Genomic DNA, 13,114 nt, shown 5'->3' with positions numbered 1-13,114 from the left:
AGGCATAATCAAAGCAGGATTTGCACTGACACCTGATCTGTTGTAGTCCTTTCCGAATTTTGTAAACTATCATCTTGGAGGTACAATGTTAGGCAACCAGGCTTAAAATGCCACTACGGACTAAATCTCGTGTCTGCAGAATCCCACCGAAGTTATGTTACTGAATTCTGCTTGTCTCACTTTACATTTGCTCTACGTGACTCGAAAGATAGAGAAAAGTAATTTTTATTTTTGAGAACGTCATGTTTGGCTCCGACGGAGCGCCTTGCTGTCATCTGGCAACGTTGTTGCCCTTGGCGTCTTCCGGGGCCTCACTTTTTGCACTCCTCCCACGTGACATATCCCCCGACCTTCAACAAAACAGGGAGGGGAGAGAGAAATCTCTCCCATTTTCACCTCTTTCGGTAAGCGATGTGTGACTTCTCCACCACGTGACCCTCCTCGGATGCCGGCGTCGTGGCTTGGAGAAGAGTGCCCTCTACAGAACATGACATCATCGCAATTTGTGGGCTTATGATTACGTCAACCGCTCCTGGCGCCATCGAAACTCGTGGAGGATCAGCAGATCTTTAAAAATTGACAGAAATACACAGCGTTCGCAAACAGGATTGAAATGTCACGTATATAGAGTCCTCGAGGCACTTTCTTTTCGTGGACTAAATAAAATAAACGCTGTTTTCCGAGTCCAGAGTGGCACTTTACTGTGCATGTCGCGCACCTTTAAAGGTGTGAAAAGTTTAGTGTACTATGTACATGAGAGAACTGATGTTCTGAGGCTGGAACAACATAGAAGGGCCCTGGACCGGTAATCCAGAAGATGTGGGTTCGAGTCCTACAGCTGGCTAACCTTTTCAGTGACTCATCTTTCGTCGTTAGCGTACCCTGTCAAGTTGCCTGTGGGACCCCTACGGTTGTGCTGGCAAATATCAGCTTAAAAAACAAAAACAAAATGCAATTCGGTTAGTTGTTCATCGAAATAAATTGTTAAATGTTAAATTTAAACAGTGGGAATAGATGGCGCAAGGGTTCATGTGTACAACCAGGGCAAGCACAGCACTTACCCTAGACGAGGAGCTCAGTGGTGCAAACATACCGTGAGTTGTAGTCTGATCGGATGTGCTCTCCTTGTACAGCTGTGCAGACAAGCTGAAGTGAAGATAACAGGGGACAGGGAATGGATGAGCGCTTATCTTCAGGCAGACGAGAACAACACCCTGTACACGTTCGAGACAGAAGACTTCCTTGCCACAAAAGTAAATCTGTCCATCCGTCGCTCAAGAAAGCTGTGCCGATAGATCGCTCTGCCTTTTCAGGTGGCCTTCTTCAGGTCCTGGTTCCCGGATGTGTGCGTGGCTGCTTTCCATACCGAACGTGACATATACGCGCACCCTTGCCCTCTCCTACCACCTTTCTCCAGGCTTATCAAGATTGCCGACACGCTCTGTACGTCACCCGGGTTCCACGTTCTCTTTTGTTGTTTTCTATTAATTAATCGCGACCTTTCCTTTCCAGACCGCAACGTACAGAATTTGATTTAATAAAGAAAGTGTAACGCATATATCTCGTCATCGTTCCTTTTGTGCATGAGTAGCAGTTTGGGACTTTGTTGGCAAATCGGAACCAGTATATACAATAAAGAGAGCTTCTCTACGGTGTCAAGCATATAAAAAATACAAAATACAAAAATATAAAATGGATGTTCCGCATTTAGACTCGCGCGATAGAGCAAGAGGGTTAGTGCACCCCCTCCCTCTACTCTGTGCTGCTATCATCTACCCTTCCCTTTCACCCTTCCCCCTTCCTCCCCTGTGTGCCCAGAGCCGCCACTTGGTACTAACCGCCGCCAACTATATACACGTTCGCCCTGCATTGCCACCCCCCCCCTCCCCAAACACAATCTTTGTCGTCTCAGCACAACCGCAAAACCGCCTGGTCTCTCTCTTCAAGGCTGAAGAACGTCCCCTCATTAGGGAGGATATCGTGGGGAAACTTTATTGCGAGACGATAAAGCCTGGGGAAGAGCAGGGATGGAACCGGTTTTCAGAGATTCCAGTCTGCCGCCACGCGTCTGCAGTGTAAGTTGCAGGGGTTGTAGAGATCAGGAGCTCCAGCCGTGCCGTGCTCGATGCCACATGACTGCAGAATCTTGACGGGTGAGTGCCATATGAAATCTAAATGAATTTGCCGCGTGTTTTAATGCAAGGGTTTTTGACCGGTGGAGAATTGACCGCATGGAGGGAAATTTGGGTGTGTTGGGGGAGGGGGGGATGTAATAATCGCTTCAAATTTGCCCCTGCACGTACCATACGTGGATAAATTACTTCTAAAATGTAATTTTAGTGTAAAATGTAACTACTCATTACTCCAGCTAGAATTTAATTAAATTACATTAGTCATTACTGCAATTGAAATGTTACGAAAAAGTAATACCGTTAAAGTAACTACTGCGAGCTACTGCACTACTGTGTTGTGGATGTGGAGACTCATTGTGGGCGTTAGAACTCGCCAGTTGCCAGCACTTTTTCTGCCAAGTGCCAACACAGACTCGATTCTTTTGTGAAAAGTAATGAGTAGTGTCATCAAAATTACTGCCCCAATGTAATTAAATTGCATTACAAATTACATCATGTCGAAAGTAATGCATTACATTACAAATTACCAGAATTACCAGAAAGTAATCTATTACTGTAATTTCATTGCAGTAATGGCATTACTATACAGGTATGGCACGTAGTGTGCGTATCTTGTCAATCAATCAATCATTTACAGGACATTTCCCTCGCTGGGAGCGGCTGGCGGTATAAGGTCGCTCGCCAGAAACAGTGCTTTTAAGAAACTCGAAAGAAGTGATAAAATACGCTTTTTTTAATTGTGTATTCCCCTGCACTTAATATGGGAGGGGAATAACGCTTTGATGAACAGCAACAGCGCGCAGCAAACGTTGACAACCGGCATTGGTATAGTCCTGCCTACAAAGTATGGGAGTTCTCATTTGGACAAGTCGGTTTCTGTGGCACTGATATCACACCTATCCTCAATGTTCCCGCGGGGTACAGGAAAAAATGTCCCCGGAAGAAATGGCCCCAAAAAAATGCCCGTTGAGGAACATCAAATTTTGGTACGCGTGGAGTAGTTGACTTTGGACGCCAACTTTTTTGCTAGAACAGTGAACAGTATGAATACCGAGACAGAGGGTGCGCTACTTTAATAGTTAATTTAATCGCACAACACACCGGTATTTACCTGAAAGGAAAATGAGTCCCGCGTCTGTTAAAAAGCATTCCCTGTCTGTCACTTGTATGTTTGGGTCGTCCATCTTAGCGTTTTTAGTAACGTCAAAAGTTTCTTCCAAATTGAGTATATTTGAATAGTACAAGCTGCCCGCGTAAGGCCTGTACAGGGTGGGCATGAAACAAAGTGAGCGCTACTTCATATTCCGATCCGTACATGTGTATATCACGTTTACACGCTGTATATGTTTATAACCCAACATATGCTGCATATACAGGGTGTCCCAGAAAACGTGTCATCAATTATAAAAGAACTACGCGACCTACAATCATGCGGTCAACGCGTTCGTACTAGGTTTTGCCACCTCCTGATGTCAATGTCATGTAATGTAAGGTGTGTTATGTAAATTATTGCGAACTGAACCACGAAATTTGCCAAGTAAATGTCCCTTTTTTACCCCACCAATGTGAAGAGCGTGCCGAATTTACCCAAATTCGCGATAATTGTCAGGAATATTGAAGAGCTATCCCATCGGAAAAAATAGCCGAACATCATGCTTTTCTGGATACCAAGAGCGTAGGGCTGATGACTTTTTGAGCGCTGTCGTTGTTAGTCCGACGAAAAGAGGCCGCAAACCCAGCCCACAGAGTGATAGTAGAAAGATATAATACTGGCTTGGGCTTATCGCATCCGGCTTCGACTGCGACCATGCTCCCAATTTCCGGAACTGTCACTTTTTGTTTTTTTGTTTTTTACAATCACTCTGTGGTGAGCTCACCATAACCACTCTGTGGGCTTGTTTTGCGACCTCCTTTCGTCGGACTGACAACGATTGTGCTCAAAAAGTCATCGAGCGCTATGCTCTTGGTGCCCCGAAAACCATAATGTTGATTTTTTTTTTTTTTTTTTTTTCTGATGGGATAGCTCCTCGATACCCCTGGCACGAGTTTGAGCAAATGCAGCACGCTCTTCACATTGGTGGGAAAAGAAAGTGACCTTTACTTGGCAAATTTCAGAGTTCTGTTCGCAAAAAGTTACATAATAAAACTTACGTTACACGACAGTCACATCAGAAGGTGGCGAAGACCTAGTAAGAACAAAGGAGTTGCCTCAGGACAGAAGCCGCCGATATTTCGAACAGAGACTGTTCTTCTTCTGGACACCGTCCTCATCATTGGCATGGTATTTAAAGGGTTAGGTGTGACGTGTTTAAAGGTTCATGCGAATTGTGGGTCAACAGCCCGGAGGGAAGAAAGGTTCCGTACGGGGTTTTACGGCCGGAGTGAATGGCTGCTTTGTTAGAGTGTGGAGGGGATTACGTGAACGTAGTGATCTAGGCTACAGACCGGTTACAGAAAAATGGAAGGTTCACGAACACGTGGACGAATCTTTCGTGAACCTTACGTGAACATTACGTGAACCTTCCATTTTTCTGTAACCGGTCTGTAGCCTAGATCACTACGTTCACATAATCCCCTCCACACTCTAACAAAGCAGCCATTCACTCCGGCCGTAAAACCCCGTACGGAACCTTTCTTCCCTCCGGGCTGTTGACCCACAATTCGCATGAACCTTTAAACACGTCACACCTAACCCTTTAAATACCATGCCAATGATGAGGACGGTGAACAGAAGAAGAACAGTCTCTGTTCGAAATATCGGCGGCTTCTGTCCTGAGGCAACTCCTTCCTACATTCTACCGGTTCGCTGGATTTCTATCCATCTAGTAAGAACAAATGCAGTTAACCGCGCGATTCTAGTTTGCGTAATTTTTTATTATTATTATTATTATTATTATTATTATTATTCAATGACACGTTTTCTGGGACACCCTGTATGTACCCGGTAGGGTTACTCAACGAGTCGCTTAATGGCAATCAAACAGCTCAGGAAAATGGTGCTGATGCCATGGCCTTCTGTCTTCTGGTCAGATATGCTACCGCTACACCACGACAGCAGGATTTTTATTCGTATTCAATTTGGTTTTAAAATGCCTATTCACACATAGCCCTCCAATGTACCGGCTATATGTCCGTTCTGCATTTAGTGGTCAGAAGTTCTAGGCCCCGGAGTACGTGCCCATGGCTAGATTCTTTATTCTTTATTTCTTTATGATTCTGGATTATCATATATCCAAATTGCCACAAAAAGGCGTACGCCCACCTCTCTCTTCGAATCAGAAGCGATAATTTTATGATTCTTCGCAGTGGTTGGCGCACAGCGTGCTATGCGGTGAAGTCCTGTTTTTAGAGTGCAGCACGAGGCGCGCCGATAATAAGGCGGGTGACATTCCACCATACGTTGATAAGCGGCAAAAAACTGATTCCGCCTCTTTTTTCCCGCCCTCTTTTTTTTTTTCGACCTTCTATCTTTCATGGGGGCAGGAACATGTCCTCCTCTCCACGCATCTTTGCGACTGATTTTGTGCGCCGTTGAATACCCGAAACTTTGAAGCCTCAATTTCAGGGCAGTTCCAATTGCAATATCGAGTGGATTCCTTGGTGGATCTGACTAAGTCCACTACGGGTCCTCTAATTCTGTAAAAAAAAAAAAAAAAAAAAACGGTAGGTTGACTTGGGAAATTTTGGAGTTCAATGAAGGAAATTCAATTTCTTTTAATTAAAACCAAACGAAAATGTTTTTGCAAGGTGGCAAATTCAGTTGCCACACAAGTGTCGTTTACCCCGTATTTTTCCGTCGCCCCGTTTTTTTATAAAGTCCGAATGACACGTTTTTTGAAACACCCTGTAGTAGAAATTAGGAGAAAGTAGCACAAATTGAAGATCTCCCTCTCTACAAGTTAAAACGTTCGATGGGTTCGGCTGAAAACTCGAAGAAAGAAGGCGACGAGGCGGTCAGTTCGAGAACAAAAATGCAACTAACCATATTTAGAGAGAAACCGGGAAAAAGCGGGAAAGCGTGAGAGGAGAAAAGACATTGCTCTGGGTCGGCTCAGGTTACAGCCGAGGACGACCGTCGCCGTAGCTCACAGTGGGGTTCCTTGAAAGGGAGCGTCCACTCAACATGCATGGCCTTTTGGCCATCTGCACTTGTTTTCTCAACAACCCTGTATATGAATCGTCCGACAAGGGTGAGCGCTGTTTTAGCACGCTGTTTTGTAGAGCTATAATATTGCGCATCTATATGTTGGATCAGGCCTTTGGTGCAGCAATAGTTGCAAGCAAGCAACCAAGCAGATCGACCCTGGGAAAAACAGGGAATTAGACGAAGGACAAACGCAGACGAAGACACAACACGACGACTGTGTCTTCCTCTGTCTTTGTCCGTCGTCTGTTTTGCTTGGATCCTCGACAAAACGACGTTATAGGGGACTGACGCACGCAAAATGTTTCCATACCTAGTAGCTTAGATACAGTTTCTTTAACCAAAAGCGGTAACTAGTTACACTTAAAGGGTTACGCTTGGAGAAAAGTAAGTATAGTTCCTGCAAAAAGTAATTATAGTTATAAAAGTATTAGTCTTTCCAACTTAGTTCCTACCAAGTCTGCTTAAAACAGTTCATCCCTTTTCTAGAATGGTGACAGTGTGTCCACACATCTTCGATAGCTCTGATGAGAACCAGATGAAAACATGGACATCTCGACTAGTACAGCTTCGGACGTCGCAAGTGAAACTACAAATGCGACGGTTCAAGTGGTGCAGGACGCTAGAGACGGTTACAGGTGCATCTCCTGCGATTCAGGCTTCGGCAGCATCGATGAACTACTGGTGCACAACGTTGCCTGTCACGAGGTCAGTTACCTTCCCGATATAGCCACGCATTCTACGACTCTAGAACGTGACGCAATAATTATTGCAGCAGACACGTCGGTTACCTGATGCGGAACCCGGTACAGGTGATGCTCATGGTGAGGGAGAAGGTGGGTTGCCTGGTTTCGGAAACGAATGCGTCGTCTGTGGTGACGTCGTCGAACCCTGGGTCGCACTCCGTAGACACATGACGTCACACGATCCGGTAAGCTTCTGAAGCGTCAATGCAGTTGCGCTTGAATCCATTTGAGCTGTATTGGAAAGTCGCACCGTAAGTCGCAGCAAAGTAGAGTGGTGAAGACTTCATGGTGTCTGATCGTCCCCACTATCGCCACTGCTCCAGCTCGAGTCAGATTAGAAACCCAAGAATGATATCTCTGCTCTATTTATGCCAGATCGTGTATAGGCACCATTGGCTTTCCGAGACAACAATACATCTAGGCACGGAATGGTGCACACCCTGTACCATCAAGTTTCATTATAATCTGCTACACGTCATCTTGGAGCTTCCCTAGTTAATAAAATACGCGCAATAAATCCATAGGTATATACAGGGTGTTTCACCTGAGGTGATAAAAAATTCTATCTGGCGATGTACTCGCCAGAGGATCGTCGGACTTTCGGCAATTACCTTCTGGAAGCTTTTGCCACCATTGAGGAAAGCTTTCGACAATTTTTAACTGCGGGAAATTTATTTTTCAATTGAACTTTGAAAATTGCCCAGGGAACCTTACTCTTTTTTTCACAGAAACATGAAGTCCTCCACCGATAACCACAGACCCAACCAAAACTACGCACAGTATCGCAACGGAAATAGTCTAAAAAATAGTAAAATTTTGGCTTTAGCCCCGCCTGCTCAGTTGTCGCAAAGAAAAGCGCAAGGTACTTGCGGGGACAGGAGGAAGTCTTCCAGCCTCTTGTTTTACATTTCGTTTCCCCGATTTGACCTTGATGCTGGCGACAACCGACTTATCAAAAAGAAATCAAAACAACTGTCTTATCACAAAGAAGCCGAGACAAATGAAGACGGGAACACACTCTAGTCTCGACGCAGATTTCGCGCGCGCTTCTCTGCGAAAATCAAGCAGGCGGGTCTAAAGTATAATTTTTACAGATTTTTTAGACCATTTTAGTTGCGATACTGTGTGTTGATATCCGAGGAGGACTTCATAATTCTGTGAAAAAAGAAGTGAGGTTCGCTTGGCAATTTTCAAGGTTCAGTTGAAAAAAAAAACGTTTCCCGCAATTAAAAATTGCGTAAAGAGTTCCTCAATGGCGGCAAAAGTTTCCAGAAGGTAATTGTCCAAAGTCTCACAATCCTCCGGTGCGTACATAGCCAGTTAGAACTGTTTTATCACATATGGTGAAACGCCCTGTATATAGGACCCGAATGTCGTCCCGCGGGGCTTCAAGGGATTGCTCCTTCTAGTTTCTTTCCTTTCTCTGCAGACTCCACCGGGACCAGCATTCTTCAGCGACTGTCGCATGGCCGACGGAACCTTTCAGTGTCCTATTTGTGGTCAAGCGAGAACGCGTATATGCAGGCTTCGTAGCCATTACGGCTGCCACACTAGTGCTCGCGTCTTCGCCTGTCCAAAGTGTCCACGTGCCTACAAGAGATGCCGGCAGTTCCTTATCCACTTCAGGACAAGTCATACGCCCGTTTGGACTTATAAATGTGATCAGTGCGACTTTACGACTGCCGACTGGCACACTTTACGTAGGCACACGCTAAGACATGCTCGCATTATCCGGAGGGAGCGGTGCCAAGTTTGCTTCGAGGCCATACCGGAGGACAAACTTTTATACCACTACTACCAGCATACGGGCGAGAAGCCGTACAAGTGTCAGCACTGCAACTCCAGCTTTATCCTCGCTTTACATCTGAGACGCCATGTCAAACGCGCGCATGAGAGAGTGGAACGTGCTTCTGGCCGTGAGGGACCCAAGGGACGTCCAGCACAGGTGAGACCTGCCGGTGCTAATCTTTTAAACGTGATACAAAACATGTGTTTCGCATAAGTACGCGTTCAAAACTCAGTCGTTAAACTGGTTGATTTTTTATTTTTATTTTTTTTTATGAGCTCAAAATATTAGGGGTTATCACGACCTGTAGTAGGATTCAGCGTATATGACCCTCTGCTATAAGACGTCACACGTGGCCAAAATGTCTCAACTGGTACCAGTTCGTGCAATGAGTTTCTATGCTCCTCGTCCAAACGTACGAGCGCGACTTACTGGATTATAGCGACCACGTCATAGTCGTTCTCGTGGCGTAGAAACTGTGCAAGTGCATCGGGAGACGTTCAGCGCTATAGCAGACGACGCTGCGCCCGTTTGCATTCATGTTTCTTGTGTTTCTTGCAACGCTCTCGCAGGATTGCTTCATATTAGATATAATGTGTCCAGTTTACGTGCAGGTGCTTCTTCGTAAGGGTAAAACGTGTGTAATTTTTACCAGATAACCCACGTGTCGTTATTGGCATTCAGGCAAACCGCCTCGATAGCTTGACATGCAGCGGGTTGCAGCTCGCCCGTTGTTTCTGCATTTGTCAAAAGTCCAGAGCCCGTGAAAAATGTTTTTTTTTCTTTTTCTTAGGGTCAATCCTCGGCTTTCGCGAATATCCTGATTGTTGGGTTCATTTTAATTATTTCCAGTTTGGTGGGCACACTCGTTGGCCGACCCGAGATTGTTACAGAAGATAACAAGCTTCTCTTCCGATTAATACAAGTTTATAAAGTGGAAACAGTACATTTACAATAACAATATGATTGGATGGCGCTGTTTTGTGGCGCTCCAACTTGGCTGGGTCCCTCAGAAAGGAAGATTTGTACTTACGTCTAGAGGGGTAGTTGAACTCTTGAGAACGGTCAGAACCACACAAGAATGAATGTGAGACCGTTGTCTTACACTCACAAATTACCAGCTCCCGTGGCTCAGTGGTTAGCGTGCTGGCCATGTCACGTCGAGACGCGTCAAGGGGCGAGAACGTTGTCATTCGGGATGACGGTTGACCAGGAGTGTGCTATGTGGTGACGTTCATTTTTAAGAGCGTACGGCATATCGATATGGGCCATCTCAGTGCACAAGAACCTGCGTCAACATTAGTTCAGTGTCAAACCTGTGCGTTGCAATTCGCACTTTTGCACAAGTCTACATTAACACTAGAAAAATAACGCTATGTACGCACTATGTAGCTCGTAAGGGCGTGACATTTTATCAGAGCAAGCCTGGAACGAGCAGTGTTATGCCTTGCGTGCTTCTCACAAGATTCCCAGAGCATCTTTCATTGCAGACGATCTATACAAAGGACATGGTGTGACCTTACTTTACAGGCATCTACAGTGGCACTTTCAGACGACGGCCTGCCGGGCTTGGACAACCGGTGTGTCGTCTGTAGCAAGACATTCCCCTTGTGGCATCTACTGTGGGCACACATGCAGACACACGATTATGTACGTACTGTCACCAAGACTTTTCACACTATAGTCAGTGCGTGCGAGAGGGCATGGAGCCCCAGGGCCCGAGCGTCTTCAGGAGCGCCCGCACGACCCAAGGCCCGACGGTTGGTAGCACCAGGAGATGTGCGGAGGGGGCCCCCGGTCAGGACTCACCCGAAATCATACCTGGGGTCCGTAATTTCTCTCGCCGGTGCTGACTCTAATTATAGTATTGACACGCTACGGTTCGGTTTGAGAAAATGAGGTTGACAACAACTAGAGTCACTAAATAAGCTTCGCGCTTCAGGGTTACGACACCGAGCCCCGAGCAGGCGCTGACTTGTTTCCGCGTCACGCTGGCGTCACGATGCCATGTCTCGTGCGCATATGAAGTTTTGCTTTCTGTTTGAAAGGGTTAGCGTGCTGGCCATGTCACGTCGAGACTGGGAGGTACCCGGGTTCGAATCCCGGTGCCGGCTGTGCTGTCTGGGGTTTTTCCTGGGTTTTCCTCAGACGCTTTCAGACATATGTCGGCACAGTTCCCTTAGAAGTCGGCCCAGGACGCAAATTCCCCCAGGGCGTGAGTCGTGACGTTGCCCACATACGTGAGGCCGACAACGGCAAGCCCTATCACCACCACCACCTCAGCAGGGTTGACAGCTCTGAGCTCACCTTGATGTCTTCGGGCCGCTCGAGCGCTTGTGGGGTGATCCATATACTGTTACCGAGATCTCGGTAACAGTACGTGGATTGCCCCACAACGATCCCTTCATTCACACGCTTCCTCTTTACCACGGGAGGCAATACGTTAGCTGTCGTTGATCCTCAACGGGGGATTGCGTTGGTGTGGTTCCGGATCAAGATAGCGCCCCTACTGGAGCGAAGCTTGTTTAGTGTTCCTAACAACCTGTAAACGAATCGAACAGACGAGTTCAGAAAATCCCAGTGTGCCCCTTCAACTGTGGGAGCTTACTAATACGAAAGAAATGTGCGACTTCTAAACTGTTCCGATTTCTGCCTTCCGGTTCATTGTCCACGACGTGTCAATGTCAGCGAAAGCGAAATGTGAAGGATTATTCGTCGTTCCCCCACTCAGTAAACTCCCAGGATGCAATGCGTGCGCAAAGAGCACTGGGATTTGATAACTGGTCAATTGCGTTAATTAATTGCCGCTTGCAGATTGCAATTATTTTTCCCCCTTTATCTGCGCAGGCCCCGCCAGATCTAAGATTACTGGAGACGTGCCGCTTGACAGACGGGACTATTCAGTGTCTTATCTGCGGTAAACTCCAAGACAACATGAGCAGTCTTCGCCGTCACTATACGTGTCACACCAACCTACAACCTTTCAACTGTCCAAAGTGTCCACGAACATACAAGACGGCGCATGCCTTCATCACACACTTCAAGAGGGCTCACACATCACTAGCCCGGATTTATCGCTGTGAGAGGTGCGATTTCACGACCCTGCATTCCTCCATGATAAGCAGACATCAATTGGAGCATGACGGAATCGCACAAAAAGAACGCTGCGAAGTGTGCTTCAAGATGATCGGGAAATGCAGACTCCGGTACCATTACTTTATTCACACAGACGAGAAGCCGCACGTTTGCAACGTGTGCGGCAAAGGATACAGTATGGGAACACTTCTGAAACGACATATCGCTTCCATACACTTGGGCATCAAACGCAAGTACGAACGCAGAGATTGTCAAGTGTGCGGTGTGCGGGTATGTTCCAAGACCTTCGAATCACATATGCGACGTCACACCGACGAACCTACGAACATCTGCTGCGTCTGTGGGAAGCACTTTTACAGCCACAAGAAATACACGCTTCATATGGAGAGAATACACGTAGGCATCAAGGATCGGAAGTGCCCGGTGTGCCAAAAAGCGTTTTACAATGCCTCGGAGGTGTCCCAACACATGCCGGTGCACCTGGACGAGAAGCGGTTCAAGTGCGAAGTGTGCGGGAAAGCGTTCAAGTGGAAGCACAAGATCGGGGACCACATGAAGACGCACAGCGAGGAACGACCTTTCAAGTGCGAACTCTGCGGAGAAGCGTTTAAGTGGAAGCATAATCTGGCCAATCACGGGCGTGCCAAGCACAAGTGAATTCTATGCTTGATACTCATCGTGGTTCCCTTCGGAGGGCGGCAGTACACTCTTAAAGATGAACTTCACCGCATAGCACGCTCCTAGCCACCCATCATCTCAAATGATATCGTTATCCGCCCTGATTTGTTGAAAATGGGAGGCGTACGCCTTTTCTGTGACAATTATGAACAGCATAAGTGTCACAAAAAGGGTGTACGCCTACCGTTTCCATCAAATCAGGGCAGATAACGATATCATTTGAGATGATGGTTGGCTAGGAGCGTGCTATGCGGTGAAGTTCATTTTTAAGAGTGTAGTGGTCGGAATAGATTTTAGTCTTACTTTATTGGAGCATGATGTGCGGATAATGTTTCAGGTAAGAAACGGGATAAGGCGGCGGCGACAGCACCCGGGCCATGGTGTGACGATGGACAACGACAGCTTATGTCTGGAAGTATTTATGAGCTATCCCTACCAGGACTAGGCGGGGCGGGGCATATGGGACCGCATCCGTTGCGTTACGTTCAAATGTGATATCATTCACGATTTCATTGCGGAGATGAAAACGGTG

The 13,114-nt window shown here is 46.6% G+C and overlaps 2 protein-coding genes across 3 annotated transcripts in view; both read left to right on the top strand.

The window, feature by feature from the left end:
• The window catches only part of LOC135388024 (uncharacterized), a 108,266-nt gene extending 106,708 nt beyond the window's left edge, over nt 1-1,558 (top strand). For both annotated transcript variants that reach the window (XM_064617301.1, XM_064617300.1), the window contains exons 121-123: nt 1,134-1,253; nt 1,314-1,443; nt 1,513-1,558. In XM_064617301.1, the coding sequence (XP_064473371.1) occupies nt 1,134-1,253; nt 1,314-1,443; nt 1,513-1,538 (276 nt within the window). In that variant the 3' untranslated portion in view covers nt 1,539-1,558. The remainder of the gene's footprint in view (nt 1-1,133; nt 1,254-1,313; nt 1,444-1,512) is intronic.
• A 5,227-nt stretch (nt 1,559-6,785) lies between these two features.
• LOC135389875 (zinc finger protein ZFP2-like) lies at nt 6,786-12,625 on the top strand. Its single transcript, XM_064619906.1, has 5 exons — nt 6,786-6,984; nt 7,052-7,207; nt 8,452-8,967; nt 10,339-10,458; nt 11,656-12,625. The coding sequence occupies exons 1-5, from the start codon at nt 6,823-6,825 to the stop codon at nt 12,559-12,561; spliced, it is 1,860 nt and encodes a 619-aa protein (XP_064475976.1). The 5' UTR covers nt 6,786-6,822; the 3' UTR covers nt 12,562-12,625.
• Nucleotides 12,626-13,114: the final 489 nt, after the last annotated feature.

The sequence above is a fragment of the Ornithodoros turicata genome, chromosome 3, assembly GCF_037126465.1.
Source record: "Ornithodoros turicata isolate Travis chromosome 3, ASM3712646v1, whole genome shotgun sequence".
NCBI lineage: Eukaryota > Metazoa > Arthropoda > Arachnida > Ixodida > Argasidae > Ornithodoros > Ornithodoros turicata.
Note: the sequence above shows the minus strand (reverse complement) of the source record. Positions and strands in the feature narration are given on the sequence as shown.